General features: G+C 37.9%; 1 protein-coding gene across 4 annotated transcripts in view; it reads right to left on the bottom strand.

The window, feature by feature from the left end:
* LOC120767613 (CUGBP Elav-like family member 2) overlaps nt 1-22,878 on the bottom strand; it is a 216,205-nt gene that overhangs the window by 37,146 nt on the left and 156,181 nt on the right. For all 4 annotated transcript variants that reach the window (XM_040093766.1, XM_040093767.1, XM_040093768.1 and 1 more), the window contains exons 5-7: nt 6,967-7,148; nt 6,499-6,796; nt 6,168-6,353 (exon numbers count right to left, since the gene is read on the bottom strand). In XM_040093766.1, coding sequence (XP_039949700.1) covers nt 6,168-6,353; nt 6,499-6,796; nt 6,967-7,148 — 666 coding nt within the window. The remainder of the gene's footprint in view (nt 1-6,167; nt 6,354-6,498; nt 6,797-6,966; nt 7,149-22,878) is intronic.

The following is a 22,878-nucleotide window of genomic DNA, read 5'->3' as shown; positions in this document are numbered from 1 at the left end:
AAAACTAAGTGCGGACACATGCGGGCATGGCGGCTACTAATTTATTAAGTTAGCTCACAAGAAGAAATATTGACTGAAATTATTTACTAAACACACAACGTAAGTTAGATAATCGTGCACAAAATGGAAGAAGTATTTCAGCAAGCTAAATATGTTTACAGTTACTTTCGTTAGTTGAGTTAACTAGGTGTAGTTTTATATGTTAGTGAAGGTGTGCTAGAAAATTTGAGCGGTTAAAAATGTGGTGAGTAGTGTTAAAAATAAAGGTGTACAATAATAGCTTAAATGGAGGAGGGTGCGGAGAAATATTAAGAGTGTTTACCTAATATTTTCTTTCGATTAGCGGATGCGGTTTCTGCGAAATGTCTGTATGTAGCCCGGATTAATCATAGTTTTAGAAGCACGTGTCGAATTAAGGGGGTATTCTGGTCTAGGATTTTGAAAAAGTCGATTTTTTTTGCATATTTTCAAAGTTTAGACTTTCAAAAATATGACCTTGGAAGGATTTTTCAAAATTCGTCTTATTTTCGGAGACACAGCCGATTTTGTGACGTGGCGTCCGTGTTCACTAGAATTGTCTCCTAAACTTTAAACGCGTTTTTCTCGAAACTACTTTTTTTGAGGTGGTTGACATGATATCTCAAGTTCTACTAAGCCGATTCCTTTGAAATTTGGTATATATCTTCTTTATACAATGCACTATCGTGCCTGCCTTGGACTCCCAAAAATTTTGATTTGAAGTATTTTTAAAAAATTCGAAAAGTCGAAAAAATCGGGCAAAAAAATTGTTTTTCCAAGTCGACGCCATTTTGTTTGTTTTTTTTTGTTTTGAAAATGGTCAATCCGATAAGGACATCCTTACTAATAAAGAATCTTCTTGTTTTTTGTGTTTTAGATCTCTACAAGGGTTGAAATCACGTTAACCAGGACGCACCGGTTTTTTTGAAGCCCCGACTCCACCGGCCCGTATCTGGACGAATTTTGTTTTTTTTTTCTTGCAATTTTATTTTATATTATTAAAATGTCAATAAAAAAACATATGAAAAAATGGATAGTAAAAATGTTTTTAATTTTTTTTATCTTAGTTTAAAAAATGCCTAAAATTCATCTGTCTAGACCAGAATACTCCCTTAAACTGTATAGTTAAAAATGTTATCTAATTGTAGAAATTGTTAAGCTTTCGGAGCGTTCTTAGTGCGTATAGAGTTGTAACAATGCCTAATTTTCTGATATGCTTCTTTGGACCTTGACTAATTTTACTCTCATTAATATTATCCAGATATAACTTTCGAACTAAAAAAACACTGATGTGACAAACACTTAAAGATAATATAACTATATTTGCATGACAAGGCGATATTATAATCTTTCAAAAATAGACATAGATTTGCCTTAGAATTGACAGCAAGAAATGCAAGAAACCTCCAAAGTGTTTTGGCTCACAAAAGGTTCCATCTGATTACAGCCAGATAATGCAATTCTATATGGTAGGGTTTGCCATCAGTGTGTGTCGATACTACATATTTTCATAGTATTAAAGAATATATCTTTTCCTTCTTCGACTGCAATTCGAGATGTTAGACCAGCGCTAAGCTTCCTTTTGCTATAATATACTTCCTCAAGCAAGGTTTTGCCAAGCTGAGAACTGCTTTGGAGAGTAAAAATGTTTTAATCATGGAGAGGGCTTTAGTGTGTAATGTTCAGACTCATTGATATACCAAAGACTCAAATGGATTTCAGGGTAATAACCAGCCCGATAATACAATCCTACATGGAAGGCTTTATCCTCAGTATACTTTCGTAACATTAATGAATATCTCCTATCCTTCTTCGGCTGAAATTAGACCTACGATAAATTCTTTGCTATAATATGTCTTCCCCCAAGGCTGAGAACAAAGTAAAGAGAAAAATTTGTCTTTTTTATCGTGAAGAGAGCTTAGGGTAATAACCATACCAAATATCGAAGACTTAAACCCATTACTCAACATTTACAGTTTTGCTCTATTTAAGTGAATTTAGTGGAAGTGAACCAATATATCAAAACTAATTAGGAGACGAAAAATGCTGATGATGCTCTCAATTTCTTCACGGTCTATTATTTTCACGAGAATCACGTTTGTTATATGTATATTCACTTATTTATAAGTCAAAATTTTTAAGCTGGCGAATCGAACAAACAACTGGTATAATTCAAAAAGGCTAGTACATGAAAAAATAGTTAGAAAATCAAGAAGTTGTACTTCTTTGAAGATAAATCGATATATGCGCTTGCACTAGTCACTTATATATAATTCAAAATTTGAGGGCTTGCGAACCGAATAAGCAACTGGTATAAATCATTTATCTCTTTGCAGAAAAATCCATATAACCTTCTTGCAAATGGAAAACATTATGTTCTTAAGAAAATGTCGAAAATGAGAAGACTCCTCGAACATACCAGCGATGAGTGAATACTTAGTTTCAAAACAAACCGAGAGTAAGTTAAGGCTATTCAATGAGGTGTACACTGTCTGTTTCCTCATGTCCTACTCTAATTGCACTAGATTGGTTAAATTTGTTATGACTCTTATATAAAACAAATATTAAAGTTGCGAATCGAATACGTCTCTACATCTTCATTTAATAACAGAACCCCTTTGATTCCAAACGCTCAATTTGTGGGCAGCTATATGCTATAGCACTATTTTTTTTTTCTGAACACTTGGATATCCTGACACACTTCAACTTCATACCGGATCACTTGAATCATTGAGTCGCCAAACCGAACTCTGGCGGCTCCTTCTCTGCTCATATACCGACGATGGAGTTAGGGTGGGAAGAAGTCGTTGGAGGAGAGTGGCAGTTTGCTTCTTTTCGAATGGGTCAAAGCTTGGTGGAGGGGTTTACTGTCAGGAGCTTTCTATCAAGTGCAGTTTCAGACTTACTGACTATTGCAGTGTCTTCCAAGTCGAGGTTGCCGCCATTAAGGTAGCAGCAGATCTACTTCTGCGGAGTGCAGCCTAATTCAAAGAAGTGACAATTCATTAACAGTGAGTTCAGGATTGGTAGAGGTGTGCCTAACATAGCTATCAGTAGCATTGAGTGTCTTTATGATAATACTGATAAGGGTGCCGAGCCATAGCGAAGTCGCAGAAAATTGCAAAACTGATAATAGCAAATAGCGTCCCGCTGCCGCTCATCGATACTATGCTGACAAAGCCTTTTGGTTTAAGATTGATCGTGCGCGACCAGCGATCTTTCGCAGTCAAAGCCAGCCTTCTCTCAGTCAGAGGTATTGGCGTCCATGCTGGAATGTTGGGAATCTTATCAGACGCCATCTGCTGATGTTGTATGGAAGAAGATGGGTGGAAATATTTCACTTAACACTTCATTCTTGACTGTCCCGCGTTTGCGAGGTCAAGACTTAAATTCTTGGAGGCGCATACCATCAAGCATCCCACCAAACTGGCGGGAGTGGAAATTAAACGCTTGTGCAAATTTGTAATGGCTATTGTGTTAAACTATAAGTTCGATCACAGGACTTATTCTTTTCTATGGCGCCACAAAGGACTACAAATAGCAGTCCACGTGCGCTCTCTGATCTTTGATCAGTAATCCAACCTATGCACCATTGTTTAAATGTGGCAGTAACCCATGTCAAATTTCGTGAAGATACCTTGATAAAAAAAACTTTTACCAATACAAGGACTTCAGTTTGATATATGCTATAGTGGAGCGATATCCCCTATATACATATGTAAGTAGCTTATAGGGAAAAACTTGACGTGCATATAATATCAGATCGACTGCTCAAAAACTGAGGCACTAGCTCCCGTATATATAGACGGACTTCTGTGGGTTATTGCCCTGTTCAGGGTATAAAAAAACACAAAAAGCCAGCTTACTTGGCTGAATATTGCACAAATTTAATATCTGTAAAATTTTTCTTGCATTTTGCATGCAATTAACTTTAAAGATAATAAACAGATAAACGAGTTGAAATTCATGACATATCTGTCAATGTTCTCGTTGACGCCAATATTAATATTTCATTAATGAAATCCGATTAATAGCTTGTCAACAAACCACGTGTCTTTGGGCCAATGCACACAACAATACCGTGGATATATTTACATATATTTGAGCCGATGCGCGTATGTATGTATGTATATGATATGTGCGGATGTTGATGAGTGTAAACACGCGCTGCTCAAATATAGGTAACATAATGCCCGCAAAAGTTTTAATGATGATTGGGCGCGTTGCGCTCGTGCGGGATGCGGTAATCGATATGTTGCTTGCGTGTTGTTAATTTCGGCGAGACCAACGCACATGTCACCGTGCAGGTCCTTAAATCGATTGCCGCCGTCACCTACGCTTACGGTGCAAGCATGCACATAGCTAGATTTCGCCCAGCGTAAAGCAATACGTAACATGGAAAACGTGGCAGCCAATTTACGACATTAGTCTGGTCTCTAAATAAGCAAAATTTCGGAATAAATAAATTTCAGGTTATAGAAATCTTTTCTTTTCCATCGAAATATCGTCTTCGCTCCGTAATTTCTCTGCTCGTTGTGTTTGCATTCAATGCTTATATCAAAGAATTTAAGTTAGTTATACCAAACTATGTGATTTATACCAGTTCGTTTGGCCTCAACCGAAGCTTGAATTTTTTGCATCAAGGTTCCTGCGACTTTTTTAGTCACATACTTATTAGTCTTAAGTAATTATATGCAATATAGATATATTGAAAATAGGGGCTAGTCTAGTCTGCAGATCGTTGCGAGCTATTATAACACTAAGGCTTCTTCAACCAAAATCATTCTCCTTTCACTACTTCTATGTTCTTTGCTTTGAACTCAGCATTTATGTCAAACAACTTACTATTATTATACCAATCCATGTGATTTATACCAGTTATTTGTTCGAGTCGTCACTTTAAACTTTGAAATCTTCGAATCGAACGGTTTCCGCCTTTTTGCTTATTTTACTGTTTTGGTAAATTTTTTTTTGCTTAGATTGGCAAACTTTTAGAAACAAGATTTCTTCGCATATACACTGCTCATCAGATCGCTATGTTAAAAATTGGTAAACTTTTCGAAGAAATTTTGCGTAAAAGCTTAACATTACTGTTTCTGCAGTTAGGGAAAATATAAGAGACCAACATGACTTAGTTTTTAAAAAATTTTCATATGCAACTAAATATTATTGTTGATGTAGTTGAACCAAATACAAGGGAGTATCCTTTGCCCACACGTTATTCGTATTTACAATTGTTTGTCTTTTATTTTTTGTTATACCAGTCTTATCAAAGTTATACCAGTTATATGTTAAATTCGGAACTCGCTAGAGAAGTCACATAAATGATTTTTTTTATTTTTATACCAGTTTTAAAAAATTATACCTGTTGGCTATTCGATGCGTTGCTCACTAGAGTTTAACAAGTCGAAAGCAGAATTATTAAACAAAGACAAGGGAGTATCCGAAGTTCACATGCACGTCGTATATAAACTTTTTTGACTTTTATTTTTGTTATACCAGTCTGATGAGAGTTATACCAGTTAGCTGTTGACTTTGGCACTCGCTAGAGAAGTCACATAAACGATTGGTTTCTTTTTATATGTTTATACCAGTCTTATAAAATTATACCAGTTGGCTGTTCGATTTGCTACTCTCTAGAAATTGGTAAATTGAGTGGTAGTATTGCTTAACTTTGAATGCTAAAGTTCTCTGTTACCCGGCTTTTGCCAAACTTATATCGATATATCGCATCGTAAACCTTTGGCGAACCTAACTACATACATATGTATGTGCTGAGAATGATATTAACCACCTTTTAATTTATAGAAAGCTAAAAACGCTACGTCAAACTATATTCAAGGGCGACCCATTGCATTTGGATCAACTTTACGACCTAACCTAACTTCTGTCCTCGAATTGTGAATCTGAAGAATCCGGGTCCAACCTAACGATCACACACACATACATACACTATCAAACACACATGCGAGCTCTTTTGAGCTTCGTGTGTCCTCCCAACAATGCCACATTGTACATAATGTATTAAAATCATGACATAATGTGTATATGAAAACCGCATTCAGTTTAAATAATAATTATGCAATTTGTGTAATAAATAAAAAACAAAAACAACGCCAAACAAACTACCAAACAAGTGACGAACTTACATAAGAGAGCCGCTGTGTTTGTCAGTTGCGCGCTGCCCGGATTGGTGGCCGCATTGGTGAGTGAGGGTTGCGTCATCGCCGCAATGGCGGCCAAGTTTTGTACCGTCATCGGTGGTAGTAATCCAGCTGCGGCGGCTGCAGCCGTTGCCGCGGCCGTTTCCGCAGAATTCGTCTGAGCGCCCAAACCTGCAGCAAAGAAAACAAAAATTTTCACTTTTTAACCCCCAACGCCACTTCAACTCGCTGAGTACATGCATTATATAACCGGCGTGTACAAGCACGCTCGGCCGCAAAATGACCACAAACGGCGGTCACCGCTGCGGGTACGCACCTTGCAAAAGTTGCTGCTGCAGGCCGACCGCCTGCAACTGTTGCAGCAATTGCAGTGAGGCCGGTGTAATGGCATCGGCGCCCAACACCGGACTCGCCTGTTGTGGCGGATTCGGCAGTATCGGCGTTGAAACGGTGGTGGCGGTCTGACCCAACGGTATATTTATGTTCGATGCCAGATTCCAGAGATTCGCCTGTATTTGCTGGATCTTCTTTTGCTCCTTCTCCTTTTGCGTGTCGGCGAATTTCACAACCAGTGGCGATGTACAACCTTCCATTGTCTTGTTTTGGTTCAAAGTCTGTGTAGTGGAGAAAATAGATTAGTTCAATTTGTTTTCTTTTTGAGAATACTAGTTGCTAGGAAATGTTGCCAAGTGAGCGTAACAAATATTGCATTTGGCGCTAATTAGTCGCTCATTGAAGGGAAACTTGGCGCGGAATTTAATATCATTCGGAACGTTGGCATTACCACTTTTATCGCTGATATCGCCGCGTGTTTAGTTGCAAATGTAACAAAGGCACACCCTTTACTCTGTCCGTTCTGATCCCGCAAGACCGTGCACTCCTCGATGGCGCCGTGAACTTCGAATAATTTGCGTACGTCGTTCTCGTTCAGTTTCTTATTTAGCATTCCAACGAAAAGCTTCCGTTCTGCAAAGAAGATCAAAAAAGGGGAATTTAGTTTTACAAAATTGTACAAATTGATTGAATTTATAGTTGTTTTTGTTTGATTGTTAATGAGGGCGCAACCCTTCGAGTATTTTTTATAAGATACTTAGAGCTTTTGTCGCTCTGAACGTCCGTCCTGCGATAGGTTAAAATTGAAATAATTATCTTAATGCAATTTACGTAAGTATTTCCTGTCATTATGGGAAGATGAGTATTGTAAATTTTGAAGTTATGACTGGCAAAGGTGACATGGGATCCAAGACGCAAGTGCGACAACTAGGTCATGTCGTTCGAATAGATGAAAACACTCCAGCTATGAGAGTATTCGACGGAGTACCAGCTGGGGGAAGCAGAGGAAGAGGAAGACCTCCACACCATTGGAAAGACCAGGTGGAGAAGGAATCTCCAATACTACTTGAAGCTCGTGATCTCGGCGACATTTGGTTTCAACATGATGGCGGCCATTCCCACACATCGCATCAATCAATGCATTTATTGAGAGAACATTTCGGTTAGCAGATAATTTCAACTTTTGGGCCGGTTAACTAGTCACCAAGATCGTGTGATATCACACCTTTTGGCTTCTTCCTGTGGGTATATGTAAAATCTAGAATCTATGCGGAAAAACCCGCTTTGATTCAGGTCTTGGAGCAAAACATCACGCATGTCATTCGCCAGTTACCAGTCGAAATGCCCGAACGAGTCATCGGAAGTTGGACTCAATGGCTGGACTATCTGAGACGTAGCCGCTCACACTGATATGTAGTATTTTCCCTAGTCCCGGCTTTATATAATAGGAAATTTGTGCTGCCACATACTCAGTTTCACAATAACTAACAAGTGATTATTCTCAGTGTCGCAGTTAATGAGTGCCAGTAGAGCGACGTTGAATGCTAGTAAAACAACTCTAGTGTGAAAATACTAGTTTGGGTATACATTACAATGCTAAAAACAACTGTTGTTGTATTCAAGTCAAAGCATGCAACTACATAGAAACTGCTATACTTTTTCGAAATTCAAGTTCATGCAAATCACCAATGCAGCACGGAAATAAACTTGAAAATTTTCAGTGCCAACAACGTGATACCTGCGACTAAGGCGTTTTTCCGACTTTGACGGCACACATTATGCTTGAAAACTTAAAAGCGATGGAAGCCGATATCCAAAGCAAGTATGTACTCGTACAAAGAAATAATTTCTATACATTTAGACAGCAATGAAAAACTAGCTTTATTAGTAATGTAAGCGAAAATGAGGCTTTGTCTGGAAAAGTTAAAAATGGCACACAAGCTTTAAGGCTAGTGATTTGCACGGTTGCAGGGGCGCACAAATAATGCACTCACTCACAGAAAACGTTCCATTATACATTAAACTAAGTTTAGTGATTATGTGCTAAGACAAAAACCACGTAATAGTATAATTGAATGGGATGCATGGAGGCTAAAAAAATATCACTAAGAACCCCACTTTTTTCAATATGAATCGGTATCGTCAATATAAAGCTTTCAAAATAATATCCATATTTTATAATAAAGTTGTGAAGTATTTGGAAGAAACCTTGCTCATGAACATATATACCAGATTTTAAGTCCTATTTCTGATCAACTATGTATTACCATCAATGCCGAAACGAACGAACAACTCGTTAAATTCACGTGGTTGGTAGAACGAAAGCGTGGGTTGAAAAGAGTTTTAATGGTAAACGATTGCATAGTGAGGACCATTATGAGCTTCGAACACCGCTAGCCAATTTTTCATTCTCCTACATCCTAGTAAATTTTAGACTGAACCAACCTGAACATTCTTAGAAATAATGCCCCAGCTTTATATAACACTCGCATGACTGAAATTCCGCCTGTTTACCAGAGCTGAAACCTTTAACCTTTATCATATAGCGTTGATCATGGCATAAGGTTGAAGTATTTAGGTCTAAAGTAACTTTAACAAAACCTTCTAGAGTTACAGCCATACAGCTAAATAGTCTTCAACTGTTTACGATTATCACATAATGAACAGCATCTAAGCGAATCGATTGAAGTAGTCGAAGTCCTCCGCTCGGCAGTTCAACACTGACTAAAATTTACATGGAATATTTATAGTAAAATCTTTCAGCTAAATATTCTTCATACTAGCACCTCAGTAGCTAGTTAATTTATATAATTTTTTTTAGAAAAGTGGCCTATTGGCACTCAATAGAAGAGTCAGTAGGAACATGATCGCATTACTAACTGGTCAGTGTCTGGTGGCGACACACGATTTAGAAGGCATTACACCTTTCAACTGCTGTGAAAAGAGGGTTAAGACTGGGACAAAAATGTACCAGCAGAATGTTTTAGAAGGTATGGTAAAGCAGTTCAGCAATACTTTCTTCGATAGATAGGATTTTCCTGCAAGATTCTGCTCCAATATATAATAACATATTAATAGTTACGTAGCTGCATTGGCCACCTGGGGTTCCAAATTCAAATCCAATGAACATCATACATCATGTTGGGAAACATGGTTTGTCGAATGCCCCACAGAAATTTGGTGAGTCTCAAAAAGTCTTTAGTTGGACCAGTCAAAACCGTGCATGCTGCTATTAATCAATGGTCGAATCGTTTCAGAGCTTGCGTAATAGCTAAAGTTGTCCATTTCGAATAAAATTTTGTACAACACTCATTCAATAAATATGTACTTTAAGAAATAAAATTAACTAAGTAAAATCATATATGTATTATAGTTTCATATTTCTAACGGCCTGAACTTGTAACAGAACTTATGGCAGGACTAAGCAGTATGCCTTTCTTCCCAATATTGCGCTAAATGATGACTTTTAGAAAATTTAAATGCTTCATTCCACGACCGGTGATATCAATTAACGCCTCGAAGCATACAATATAGTACCGACGTATAAAAAGAATTAAAGTTTAAATTTCCAACTGTATACCAAAGATATTTCCTTGAAAGTAAAGGCAACCAAAAGTATAAACGTATAAAATGAGCCGTCCTAAAGCAGGTTAATACCCTGCCTTAAAATATGGCAGCGCCGGTAATTGACATCACAAATCTTATTTACACACTTATATGCCATTATATACATATTATATAGATATGTACTCCAGCTCAAGAGCGTGCCGAAGCAGGTAATGCCGAGCAGCGCCAAATAATGCAGAGACTCCTCTCGCTGCCTACCAAAGTGAAATAAAATTTTAAATTTTTTATGTGCAATTTCCTACGTTGCCAAATTAGATTTTAATATTAAATTTCTTTCGAAGTGTTTCACTTCATTTTTATTGCAGATAATATACAGTTTTATTGCGGGAATGATTCAATTTTAAGCAAATTATTTTATAATAAATTTCCATACGAAATGAAGATGCGTTCGGGCAAGGACGTTGAGGAAGACAAGTTGCAGATTTATTAATTTATTTTAGTTTAAAGTTAGTACGTTTAATGAAAGCAGCAGATTTAGTGAGAAATTTAATATTTCTTGAAAAACATTACAAATGCTACTCATGAAAAAAGTAATGGTTTTGTTTCAGTATTGCATAATAATTCTCTTCGAAATACATTCTGATTAATAAAAGTATAATAAAGTTCAATTAAATTGAGCTTTTTGGTATTAATTTGCTAAATTATTTATTTTAAATGAGAGCTGTGTTCATAAAAGGTCAATAGAAGAAAATATTTAAACACTGGTATGTCAACTTAACCGTAATGACAATTAAATTGAACGCTTTCATACAACGTTTGCGATTACGTTAGCTCCCACTTCCTTTTTTATCGATTAGACGGGTTAGTTTATCGGTTAGTTTATCGGTTAGTTTACTATCTTAAGCAACGCATTCCCTTAATGTCAATCTGACAGTTTAACATTTTAGTTGAGAAGTATTTTAAGTATTCTAAAATATTCTTCAGATCCGCTGCCAAATGGACCATATTATTCTTATTTATTTTGAGACTGCTATAACTTTGAGCTGGAAATTTAAATATCAGCTGGAAAGTCTAAAGCAAAGAGCTACTCATTTTATTCCAAGTGGTAGCGAAACTAAAATTTTAGAAACAGTGGGGTTTTCTGACCTTAGCAACCTTTCATTAATCAAATTGTACTTACATCTTCAGGTAATATCTATTAATAAAACCACTCCCTGTGGACGCACAGAGAATTTCTTAGTTTTAGTAAATAACGGGTTTTTTTTTCAATAGGGACGCTAAAATAGTAGACTGATAGGGACAGCAAATGATGCCATACTTTTTCTGCTTTTCCGACATTTCTCTTCAGTAGGATTTGCTATTTCATCATGGAAAGATATACGATCGAATAACGAGTCGAAATTATTAAAATTTACTACCGAAATACGAAGTCAGGGGCTTCAACTGTACGAGCGCTACCAATTTATGGTCATCATAATCGGACTGTCAGATCAACAAGTGAGCATCTGGTGGAAAATTTTGAATTTATTGGCACAGTACAATATATTCCCGTGTCACTGAGACAAAAAGTGCCCGTAGTGTCGAGAATATTGCTGCCGCTAGCGCATCAATTGCGGAAGACCCAAATCAGTCTCTAACGCGTCGTGCTCAAAGGTGGGGCATCTCTGTGATGGCGTTATAGTGAATTTTGCAAAAAGATCTTGGCCTACATCTTTGCAAGATCAAATTGTCGCAAGAACTGAAGCTGCTTCATCATCAGAATCGTCGAATGTTCGTAAATTGGGCAGAGCAACAACTTGAAAATGATCCAGATTTTCATCGGAAAATCATCTTCAGAGAATGAGAGTAATTTCCAGCTGAATGGGTCAGTAAGCAAAATATGCATTATTGGTCAGGCAGCAATCCACACGTACTCCATGAGTCACTATTTCATCCAGAAAAAATTGCGATTTAGTGCGGTTTATGGGCCGGGTGTGTCATAGGTCGTACTTCTACCGTGATGACCAAGACCGGCACGTTACTGTGAGTGGAAATCGCTGTCGCACAATGATAACCGAATATTTGCGGCCCGAATTGTATGGCATGGACTTGGACAATATGTGGTTCCAACAGGATGGCGCCACAAGTCACACAGCGAACGTCACAATCGATTGAAAACCAAGTTTGGTGAACGTGTTATCTCACCAGATGGCCCAGTCAATTGGCCGCCTCGATCGTGCGATTTGACGCCGTTAAACTACTCCCTGTGGGGCTAGGCGAGGTCTATGGTTAATGCCAACAAGCCGGCGACAAATGATGAACTTCGTACGAGTATCGAACGTGAAATTGTAGTAGTATCGGCCGATTTACAAATGCTTGAAAACCGTCGAAAATTGGGTTCAGCGTCTGGACTTCTGCAAGCGTGTCGATGGTGGTCATGCAAAAGAAATTGAGTTCCATATACATATAGACATATATATGTGACATCGAATGTACTTTCTTAGGAATAAATAATTTCATAAATATCCAAAACTGTTTTCGTTTTATTAACCCGGTGAACGCTCTAGAGCCATGTTCTATGACTTTTTCGTGCCTGAATTGGAGTATGTTGATGATGACGAACTTTGGTTTCAGCAAAATGTCGCTGCTGTGATATGTAGCCAAACGAAAATAATTAATTAATGGAAGAAAACTTTTGGAGAGCGCATTATATTGTGTGTTGAGCCTGTGGCATAACCTCTAGGATCATTTGCTTTACCGCTGGACTATTTTTTATGGGTTTATGTGAAGTCGCTTGTCCACGCAGATAAGCCCGAGTGCCCTAATGATCTTAAAATATAGTATCGAGTGGGTTATTGCTGAGGTTATTGTTATGAGGTCTCGATTGTAGTAAAAAGTGGTCGAAAATCGAGCCTCTCGACTGGAATTTATACGAGCCAGTCTTAGCGGTCACTCTTCCGAATTTTTTTCGAAACATAATGACAAACCCTTACATTTATAATCAAGCTAAATTTTTGTTCATGGCGTTAAATTATATGTGCTTTATTTTTTATTGAAAACCACATATTTGAAGAAGCCCCCTTTATCTTTATGTCGTTCTTGGACACACACATATGTATTTCTGTGGCACTTCGCATTCAAATAGTTAAATGACTTTAATCAACAATTGTTTAACGCCAAATGAATAGCTTGGGTAATAACTTTGCGAAAGTGTCTTAACACTAATACGCAGCCAAACGCAATCCAGTGCCAGTCTATTTCCAAGCCACACAGTAGCCACGCGCGGATTAACACATATACCGGCGATATTTTATGAGGCAAGGCAGCAGCAAAATTGTGCCACCTAGTTTAACGACAACCTGCCTGAGTGGCTGGTAACGAACTTTCACTTTGCAACGTTATTTAAAGAACATATACAACTGTACCGCTATACGGCGGTGTATGTGCCCCAAAATAGCGCATGTTCAAACAGCGGTATGCAAACAACATTAGAGTGCCCACCAAGCGCACACAAGTTGGTCGGGTAAATAAATTCTAACACAACACACACACGTATATATGTGTGTATAAGGGGTATATACATGTATATACATAAGAGCACCCTATATATCCGCTCAGCGCATACATAAACACTTGATATGATTGCCAGATGCATAAAAAGCGTCCATGTACTACTTTGTAGGTGCTATGTTTACCCACTTTTAAAGTCTTCAAGCAGCAATGGTGCCATTTAAGCTTAGATTGCCTACCCAAAACAACCAACACCCACACACCAGCAACAACAGCAACAAATCGCCAACCGACACGCAAATCGAGTGTGCTCCACTTTTTATCTTAACTGTGAAAACTGCTGGCGGCAAATGTTGTTGTTGTTGTTGTTGCTGCAGGTAGGCGACTCTTACACGGCACCGGTGCGCTGCGGTCACATGACCAAGTGTTGCAAGCAACTACAACATGTATACATGTCATGTGTGTGTATATACATGAAAGTACGTAGGTATGTCTGTATGTATATGCATATGTATGCATGTATGTAAGTATGCATGTAAGTGTGCAATGGCTTCGCTTGCTGGCCGTTCGGTGCCCATTGCTCTACATTTCACGTGAGCCAGTGACAAAGCGCATAGATTGCCCCGACTGTGCTTGCCGGCCACAACTACAAACGCACACCCATATGTATGCAGATAGCTGCTGTCAAGCGGTCGCGTTGCGGGTGTTGCTGTTGTTGTTGCTGGTGGTGGTGATGGCGGTAGCAGTGTTGATATGCAAATGAATCCACTTTTAACTGCAAAGTTCGCAGTGTCCCAGTGCCGAGCCTTTCTACATATCATACGAGCTGCCCAACACATACCTACACACACACACACACACACGCACGCATGTTTACATGTGTAGGTGCGCATAGTTTTACACATTCATAGCCTTGCATACACCTGCGTCGCGGCAAGCATACCTTTGCCGTTTTGGTTACAAGTTAGCTTTTTTTTGTTGTTGTTCTTGTTGTTGTTGTCATGTTTATGTGCGTTCTCGTGCATCTTTTGGTGTTTGCCAGCGTCAGAGATTTCACTTTAAAGCGCATAAATTTTCGGTTTCAAAAACAGCGGGCGCTGCTGTGCTGGCCACCGAGCGCGCTGCTACTCGTGCAAATAATTGGTGAGTGCCGGTGGCGGGGCAAGTTGGCGAAATTGCGCCTTAAATGGCGTATCTGCTAAAGCTGCATTTAAATTATAAGTTCATTAAGCGCTGGAAATCTTCTGCAGACATATTGCCACAATATGCTTTCGCAGTATGAAAGCGCTCTAGCAGATTTTCTATGAAATTTCATTTTGATAATTTTTGTTGTATTTTTTGCGTATTTAAAGTATTAAACTTTTTGAGTGCATGTACGAGCTGCCGGCTGTGGCGCTACTGCCCTAATGATCTACTGTTTAGTGGCTGTCTGAATTGTTTGCTTGTTTCTATAATATATATGAGTAGACATACATATGTACATATATATACATATGTATGTATGTAGGCACGTATATTGATATATTATGTTGATAATTGAAATATGAAAAATGATTGGTACTTTTACTGCTTCCATTGTAATGGATTTCTTACGTTAAGTAGTTAATAGCTTAGTAGCTAGTAAAAAAAAATATTTTGAAGTAATCTCGACATTTTCATACCGTTACATAATTACTTATTAACATTTTTGCCAGAAAACATCTTCATACCACACTTATCTTCTCATTTTCGCATAATTTCAACTTTAAGGCACTGTTTTTAATGCAAACAATCTGTTCCCACGATAGATTGGGCGGTCTATTTTACTAATAATATTTTTTCACCTCAGGTCAAATTAAAAAAACTGTTCTCAACTACAAAAATATGTACCCATCATGGACAGAGCAGTCTCTATTAATTAGAATACTTTTTATGACGACTGGTAATTTTAGAAAACTGATCTCTAAAAATCTAAGAAATCTCGACATTTACATGCGTTATATAATTACTTAATAAAATTTAATAGATACCTGAACTCATTTGTACATAATTCAACTTTAACTAACTATTCTCAATACAAATAATATGCTCCCATCATAGAAAGGGCAAACACATATTTTTCATCACTACGGGTAAACTTTAAAAATCTGTTCTCAATTATAAAAATTTATTTTATCACTTATGAGGCTAACATCATATTTTTTATCACTATAAACCAGTTGTAAAAAACTGTTCTCAAATCTTAAAATCTGTTCCCATCTTAGAAGAGCCGACTACCGCATTTTTTTATCACTAAAGACTTATTTCAAAAACCTTTCTCAATTCTAAAAATCTTTATTCGTCATAGAAAATGTTAATAGCACATTTTTTATCACTACGGGTCATCTTTAAAAACTGTTGTCGATTACAAAAACCTGTTCCCATAGAAAGATAGATATATTTTGTCTAATATAATTAATTTTTCGCTTCGAGCTAACCTTAGAAAACTGTTCCCAATATTAATTATCTGTTTCCGTGAGAGATAGAGTTTTCATCAATGCTTGAAATATTTGTTTGTCAATTTAGCCATACTTTAAGAAACTGCTCCCTATACTAACAAACTGTTCCCATGATCAATACGGCCTTATCTAATACTCGGAAGTTTGATGAGTACTTTGCTAAATTATTTATAATTATTTTTATTAAAATAAATTTACTAACACCTTTATAGTCTTATTTTTCATTACTTGAGCATTGAAAATTTGTTCTCAACAATCTATTCTCAATATGACAATTTACCTCTAATTATTACTCATTGCATTTTTCAGCCTGATTTTCTAAAAAAATACTCTATCGCGTGTGATCTTAGATGCAAACAAAGCCGTCCAAGTGCTCAAATGTCTCTTCACACCAGTGGAATTATGTAATGTTTTAACTAAATTGTCATTATTCATAATTTCTTTTTCAAGACTCCCCTTTTGGATTGAATTTCTGCTTTCTAACTTATACTAACTCCCATTTTTGCTGTTATCTAATTCTTATTCTAGCTAGCAATAGATCGTCCACAACCTCCAATTCAGGCACGAAACAGTCATTTATGAGGGCTCAGTAGCTTACTCCATTGATTAAAATATTACGGTCGCCTTCATTATTGCAGAAATATTGATCAATGATTTCCTGTGGCTTGTGAATTATCATCACTCCAAATGCGACACTTTTTTCACCACCATTTTCCACCATTCAACCAAAAGTGAGCTTCATTGCTGAACAATTTTTTTTTTTTGAAAATCGGAACTGGCGGTAATCTTGTTTTGGGCTCATCCATCGAACATGAAACGCGATTGATGAATGTTCGGCTTCATATTCTCGCGCGAGTCGGATTTTGTAAGTCTAGAAACCATAACCTTACGCAAAATCTTCTATGAAGTATAGGCGCACAGCTTCTATTGTTTGCGCGATGGCGGAGGTACTCATCGGAGTATTTCTCGATACTCTCCTCTATCCTTAGCAATAGTGGCTTCGGTCCTTCCTTTCTGAGCTCCTGAAATATGTTTGTGAATGCCTGCCGAGAAAGACATCTATTCCGGAACTCATATTTTACAGGTTTCAAAAAATGGATTTTTTTTATTGTTTTTTTGTTTTATACAAAAATTTCAAAACATAACGAATTTCTTCATTATTTTCACTAATTTTTGAACAGCTGTAACTTTTATTAAGCTTCCCCGAATTTGATCTAAATAATTTTCTAATAAAAACCATTTTCCTATTCAATTTCGCTACTGGGTATAGCACTTACATCCATTTCTAACCAAATATTGCCCACTCAACACCCGTGTACAACATTTTATTACTATGCGGCATCCAACGTATTGCTTGCTGCACGCCATAATTTACATAAATTTCTACTAATCCAAAAGTCAACCAAACACACACACACATACATAGTAACACACATATATACATACTATACGTAGCACTTACAAACATTTATGCGCAAACCGCCCCAAGGGAGTCAAACGTTTTGGCCGTTCTAATAACTCACAGCTGCCAATACACAAACTAAACAAAAAAGCTCAGATATTCATAATCTCTCTTCGAACCGGAAAATTCACAACTTTTCACAGCAGAGAAAAAAAGTACGCATGAAATAAAAGTTCTCAGCATTACTAAAAATATAATAACTTTCAATATAATAAAAGAAGAATTGTCGAACGAACAAAGCGGGGTCGAAACTAAGCATCTCCGGTTGAGCGGTAAGGGGGGAGGTGTACGCAATAACGAAGCTCTCTATTTCTATTGGCATTGTGCGATGGACAATGTCCATTCAACATTATTTATGTACTCGTGTATTAGTGCAAGGCTTGACATGGCAAGCCGGAGCAACGCCTGGGCGGCGAGTGTCGGACCTTAAACAGTTTGACCCCTATTCACCCGTTCTGCATAAGTAGAAAACTTGCTTGAATGGATTCAGATTCAGCAGCGCAGCATCCTTGTGAGAGCATTCTATATCACTCTGACGCACACTCTTTATCTCGCTCCCCGCTCTTTCTTCCTTCCTGCCTATCTTGCGCCCTCACTTTGGCTTGGTATTGTGTGTGCGTAAGTGTGTTTATGGCATGTCGTTACGCTTGGGAAGGCTTAATGGGCGCCTCTGCGTAGATAAAAAGAAATAACGGCATATTTTCATAGAATAAAATTGGGCTAAGTTGTGTATAAAGAATGCCCATGATTATTACGAGTACAACTGTTCGAGTCGTAAGTACTCGCCGCCCAAAAACACCCACGCGCACACACACAAATGCTTTCACATTTGAATATTTGCATAAGTAATGTATGTATGTGTGTTCAGTATGCCCTGAAATGCTGTGAATGTACGTCTGCTGTGACCCCCGACTAAAGTGTCCCTTTTATTACTTTAACATGAAAATTTATGACTACACAACAAATTTAAATATGCGTCAGGGTGCCATTCATATTCTTCATTGTTATTCGATATATAAATATTATTTGCTTAAATGCGAACGCAAGCGGCGCAGGGGGGAAGGTTAATGGTAATATTCTAGTGGCAAGTGGCAAAGGGATGCCGCAAATGAATAGTGCCCAAATGTCATATCGATTTATTAACCAATTTGAACGCCTTTGTGTGGGTCAATAGACGGCATATAAATGTGAATTACATTAGCCGCAAGCGAGTGCTTTGTGCGAAGATATTTCGGAAATGAAATTTTAACACATGAAAGACGGATTTCATAAATGTCCAGAAAATGAGTAAAAGGATATGGAATGAAGGTTGAATAAGTAGAAGAAAAAATTTAAATTTGTTTATTAGGCGACATGCTGAAAATATTGAAAAATCTATTGCGTTATTAAAAAAAAAAAATGTCTAACATAAATGACTGGCCGTACTCAGAAAGATTCATTCAATTATAAGACATTACAGGTCTCATAAACTTTAGTATCAAGAACCAAAACTCGTGGGTTTTTATTTCCAATAAAATACCTGGTTCAGGGCCAAAGCTATGGCTGATAAGGCTACTCGCTTATATAAAAGCTCTATTCGAGTTACCTAGTTGAGAAATGTAACGAATCGAACAAACCAACTGGTATAAAAGAGTTGGCATAGTACCAATTGAAGAAGGTATCTATTAGGAGCATTTTTGTAAAGCAGTAAATTGTCTACAAAACTATGAGATTTACATTGTGACAAAAATTGCAATTTCAATTCCTCGGGTAAATGATATTTCAAGAAGATGTACTTTAGTAAGTTGGTATAACTATTCTTAAGTACTATGCCAAATTTGAGCGCGATCTGTCAACCAGTTTGTTTACAGCAATTGCTTAAGTCGGTACACCGCAGTAGTTCGTTGCGATTCTTACAATGGCACATATTTCAAACAAGGAACTTGTCTCAAATATTGTATTTCGTGTTCAGAATCATTGCGAATATTGAAAAAGACTTATGGTGATTCAGTTTTATGAAATACATAAGCCTAAAAAGCCTTCAAAGATGGCAAATGTTGGAGAAATGGCAAGAGAGCTCGACATCTCTCGACAGTCCGTTTAAATGAAATTGGTGGATATTTTGGGTATGAAATGCGTTCTTTTGTTCGACTCGTCCCGATAAAGCTGAATTTTTTCCAAAAAGAGTATCGTAAAAAGGTCTCTTTGGACATTGTTGATCGTGCGAATTCTGATCCCATATTCATGGAGAGCATTATAACTGTCGATGGAACATAGGTTTATCAGAATTTATATGGAAACAAATAACTACAATACTCTACGTCAGAAATTGATATTTGTCGCTCTCTCCGGTGCATCACAGAGATTTGACTGCTCTTCTAAAATTATCTATAATGATAAACGTTCCATTAGAACTGTAATTCTCTCTTCTTTAATTTGCTTTATCAACTCTCTAGAGTTTCAGTCGGACGTACGATCTCTAAGACACCTCTGTTAGTTGCGTACCCTCACCATCCTCGTACACAATGTAAGTTTCGTCCTTGATTCTTGTACTTGGTTACTCCACCGGAGACACAGTCTATATCTTTGCCTTTTGCCACCAAAATTCGTAACTAAAGCATGTTTCATTCTCACAATATGACTAAGCCAGTGTAGCCGCTGAGCGTTTATTTTCTTTACAAAGTCAATGCCTTGGTACAGATCATACTGCTCGCCTTTTGTTCAGTTATGATAGACGTCCCCAACACGTAAAGGCCAGGGATCTTGCAAAGAGCTTTTCTACTGCACACTCCCTGTGTCACCTCAGTATTTTTGATGTGTCGGGATGATTAATTAGAAATATTCAGTGGTACTCGGTACTAATGGTGGTAGTACAACATGACATATGTTATTTAAATGTAAATGGTTAGACTTTGTAGAAAATTTTTTGAAAATTAAAGACCGTAGTTATATATGTCCGATATTTTTTCCGCGGGAGGACTCACTTCAGTTATCTCGAGTTGTGCTGAATTTTATCTTGGCACTACAGACTAGTTTTTACTAAATATGGAATCTCTAGGGATATATTGACAAGGCAAAAAACACCACACTTTCGAAAAGCTTCTCTATAACTGGCTCCACATTTGAAATTAGAAATTTGATGCATTGAAAATGGTTGAATTTGCCACTCTAGTGTACCAAAACTTAACTTGACTTATTATTTTAGAAAGTGGATCGTTAAAATATAGTTGGACGAACTCTTACAGAGAGGGAATTAGTAAAACCAGCCTAGGATGTTGGTATAAGTTTAGGTTAGATTAAAAATTCATCCATATTACAATTTAATGGCAACAAGGATCTCAATTGGACAGCTTGGAACGCCGAATCTTGTTCATCATAGATTATCATAAGTCGAAAAAGTGTTTTGAGCAAGATAAACGAGGATTGCACCGCTCCCTTAGATGTATTGAGCCCTGCTTTGAGCTAAACAAAACTTATGGGAGCAGCCAATATTTATTCTGGCTACCCCACCCGGTTCACCAGTCTCAGTCTTGTAAAGCTGGGCAATTGAAGTGCCTCGATTCTTTTATCTCAGTTTCCGCTATACAATCTGAAGTCGACAAGAAATTTGCTTTGAAAAATATTCATAATGAATTCCTACGATTGTTAAAAATATCTTTTTCCGAGGGACGAGAAAGATCTCGTAAACGCAAAGAGATGATCGTTGATCAGCTACGTGCCGCAACGTCCAAAGGTCCAGCGCTAGAAATCAAGAGAACAACGGAGATCTAGCTCATTTCCAATCAGAAGTGTAAGATCATAGATATAAGTTAAATAATCTTGTTTGTCATCCTACATGCTTCATCACAAGACTATCATAGGGTCGATACAAAAATTGAAAGTTGATAATTTTTAGAAAACGAAACTCAGGATTATAAAGATTCCAACTTGTTATAAATACTAACAAATTCCTAGGAAACTAAATTACGCCTCAGATATATCGAATGGTGCCTTGGGTGTTTTGGAGGCTTGAATATCATTAATTTTTGGGAAATCCTCATGAATTCGAATAACAAGTTCTGAGACAAGTAAGGACTGAATTAGTAAATGACCGTCTTTCCTAATACCGAAACAGATAAAGAAAGCATAAGGTTTCCTCCATAACTGAGAGAGAGCTTTTGGATATAATCTCTTGTGGTAACCCATACAAATTAAGGTAACCTACCAAATTTAGAAGAAAATCAGTTCAAACCGAGCTAAGGATTTCGGGATACGCGTTCACATTGCCTTTAAATTATTTCCATAAAAATCGTCATACGTTTATAGAGGTTAAATTTTCCTGCCATCTCCACCAGTAGCAGTGTGACACTTAGACAAAATGTACGCCACCATACTCCCCGCAATTGACATTTTAAACGGCCGAAGTAGTCAACGTCGATAATTGAACTATTGATATCACTTCACTTGCTGCAACATTGTAAAGGCTGCAAGGTAAAATTCAAATAATGCACACAAATTCACATGGAAGCCGAGCACAACAACCTCAACAACACTGCAGCAAGTGTGCACTCGATGAGACGACAAGAGCCGCCAACAAAGGGGGCGCCACTGGAAAAAAATAGCCTGTCAATTTGGATGCGACAACGTTATGCCTGAAAGGTTGACATATTGACAACGCCATAGTTGTACCGTATTGATTGTTGCTAGGCATTGACGTTTGGCGCTGCTGCAATCACCGCTTCAACTAACACGACAACAACCAACAACAACTAGCAGCAAGCAACAACAGACACAACGTAACGAATTTCCCTATATTACTGCAACATACCTGGCACCGAGTACGGTGATGGATTTGGTGATGGCAGCCAATAAGCGGAATTTATCGCCGGATAAGTTTTATATGTCGAAGTCGGTAAAAATGCTGTGGCAATGTTGTTGGCCACTTCCACGCCGTCAGTACCACCGCCGTACGACACAAATGACGGGGACGTTAGTGCGGTTGTTGGTATGTTGTAGCTAGCGCCGGGTATAGAACTCGTGCCCGAGCCGTTGGCGGAGCCAGCGCCGAGTCCGATGCCAATGCCGAGATTCAAGCCGAGTCCGAGTCGAACAGCGGCAATGCTGTCGCTATTACCTTTGGATAAGCTCTCAATTAACGTTGATAATTGGTCACTGCAGTTGGCTCGACTACAATCGGCAATATTTGTTTCGCTCTTGTTGCCACTGATGCCACTGATGCCACCGATCCCAGTGTATTTACCGCTAGTGCTGGCACGGCCACTGCTAATGTTATTGCTGCTGTTGTGGTTCAGCGCAGAAACATAAAAACTGTTGGCGGCCGTGCTGCTGTTCGGCTCGTTGGCACAGCTGCTACCGTTATTATTGCTATTACTGTCGCTGGCGCTTTTGT

Source organism: Bactrocera tryoni, chromosome 2, assembly GCF_016617805.1.
Source record: "Bactrocera tryoni isolate S06 chromosome 2, CSIRO_BtryS06_freeze2, whole genome shotgun sequence".
In the NCBI taxonomy this organism is placed as follows: domain Eukaryota; kingdom Metazoa; phylum Arthropoda; class Insecta; order Diptera; family Tephritidae; genus Bactrocera; species Bactrocera tryoni.
The sequence above is the reverse complement of the archived record's forward strand: the minus strand, read 5'-3'. Positions and strand labels throughout refer to the sequence as shown.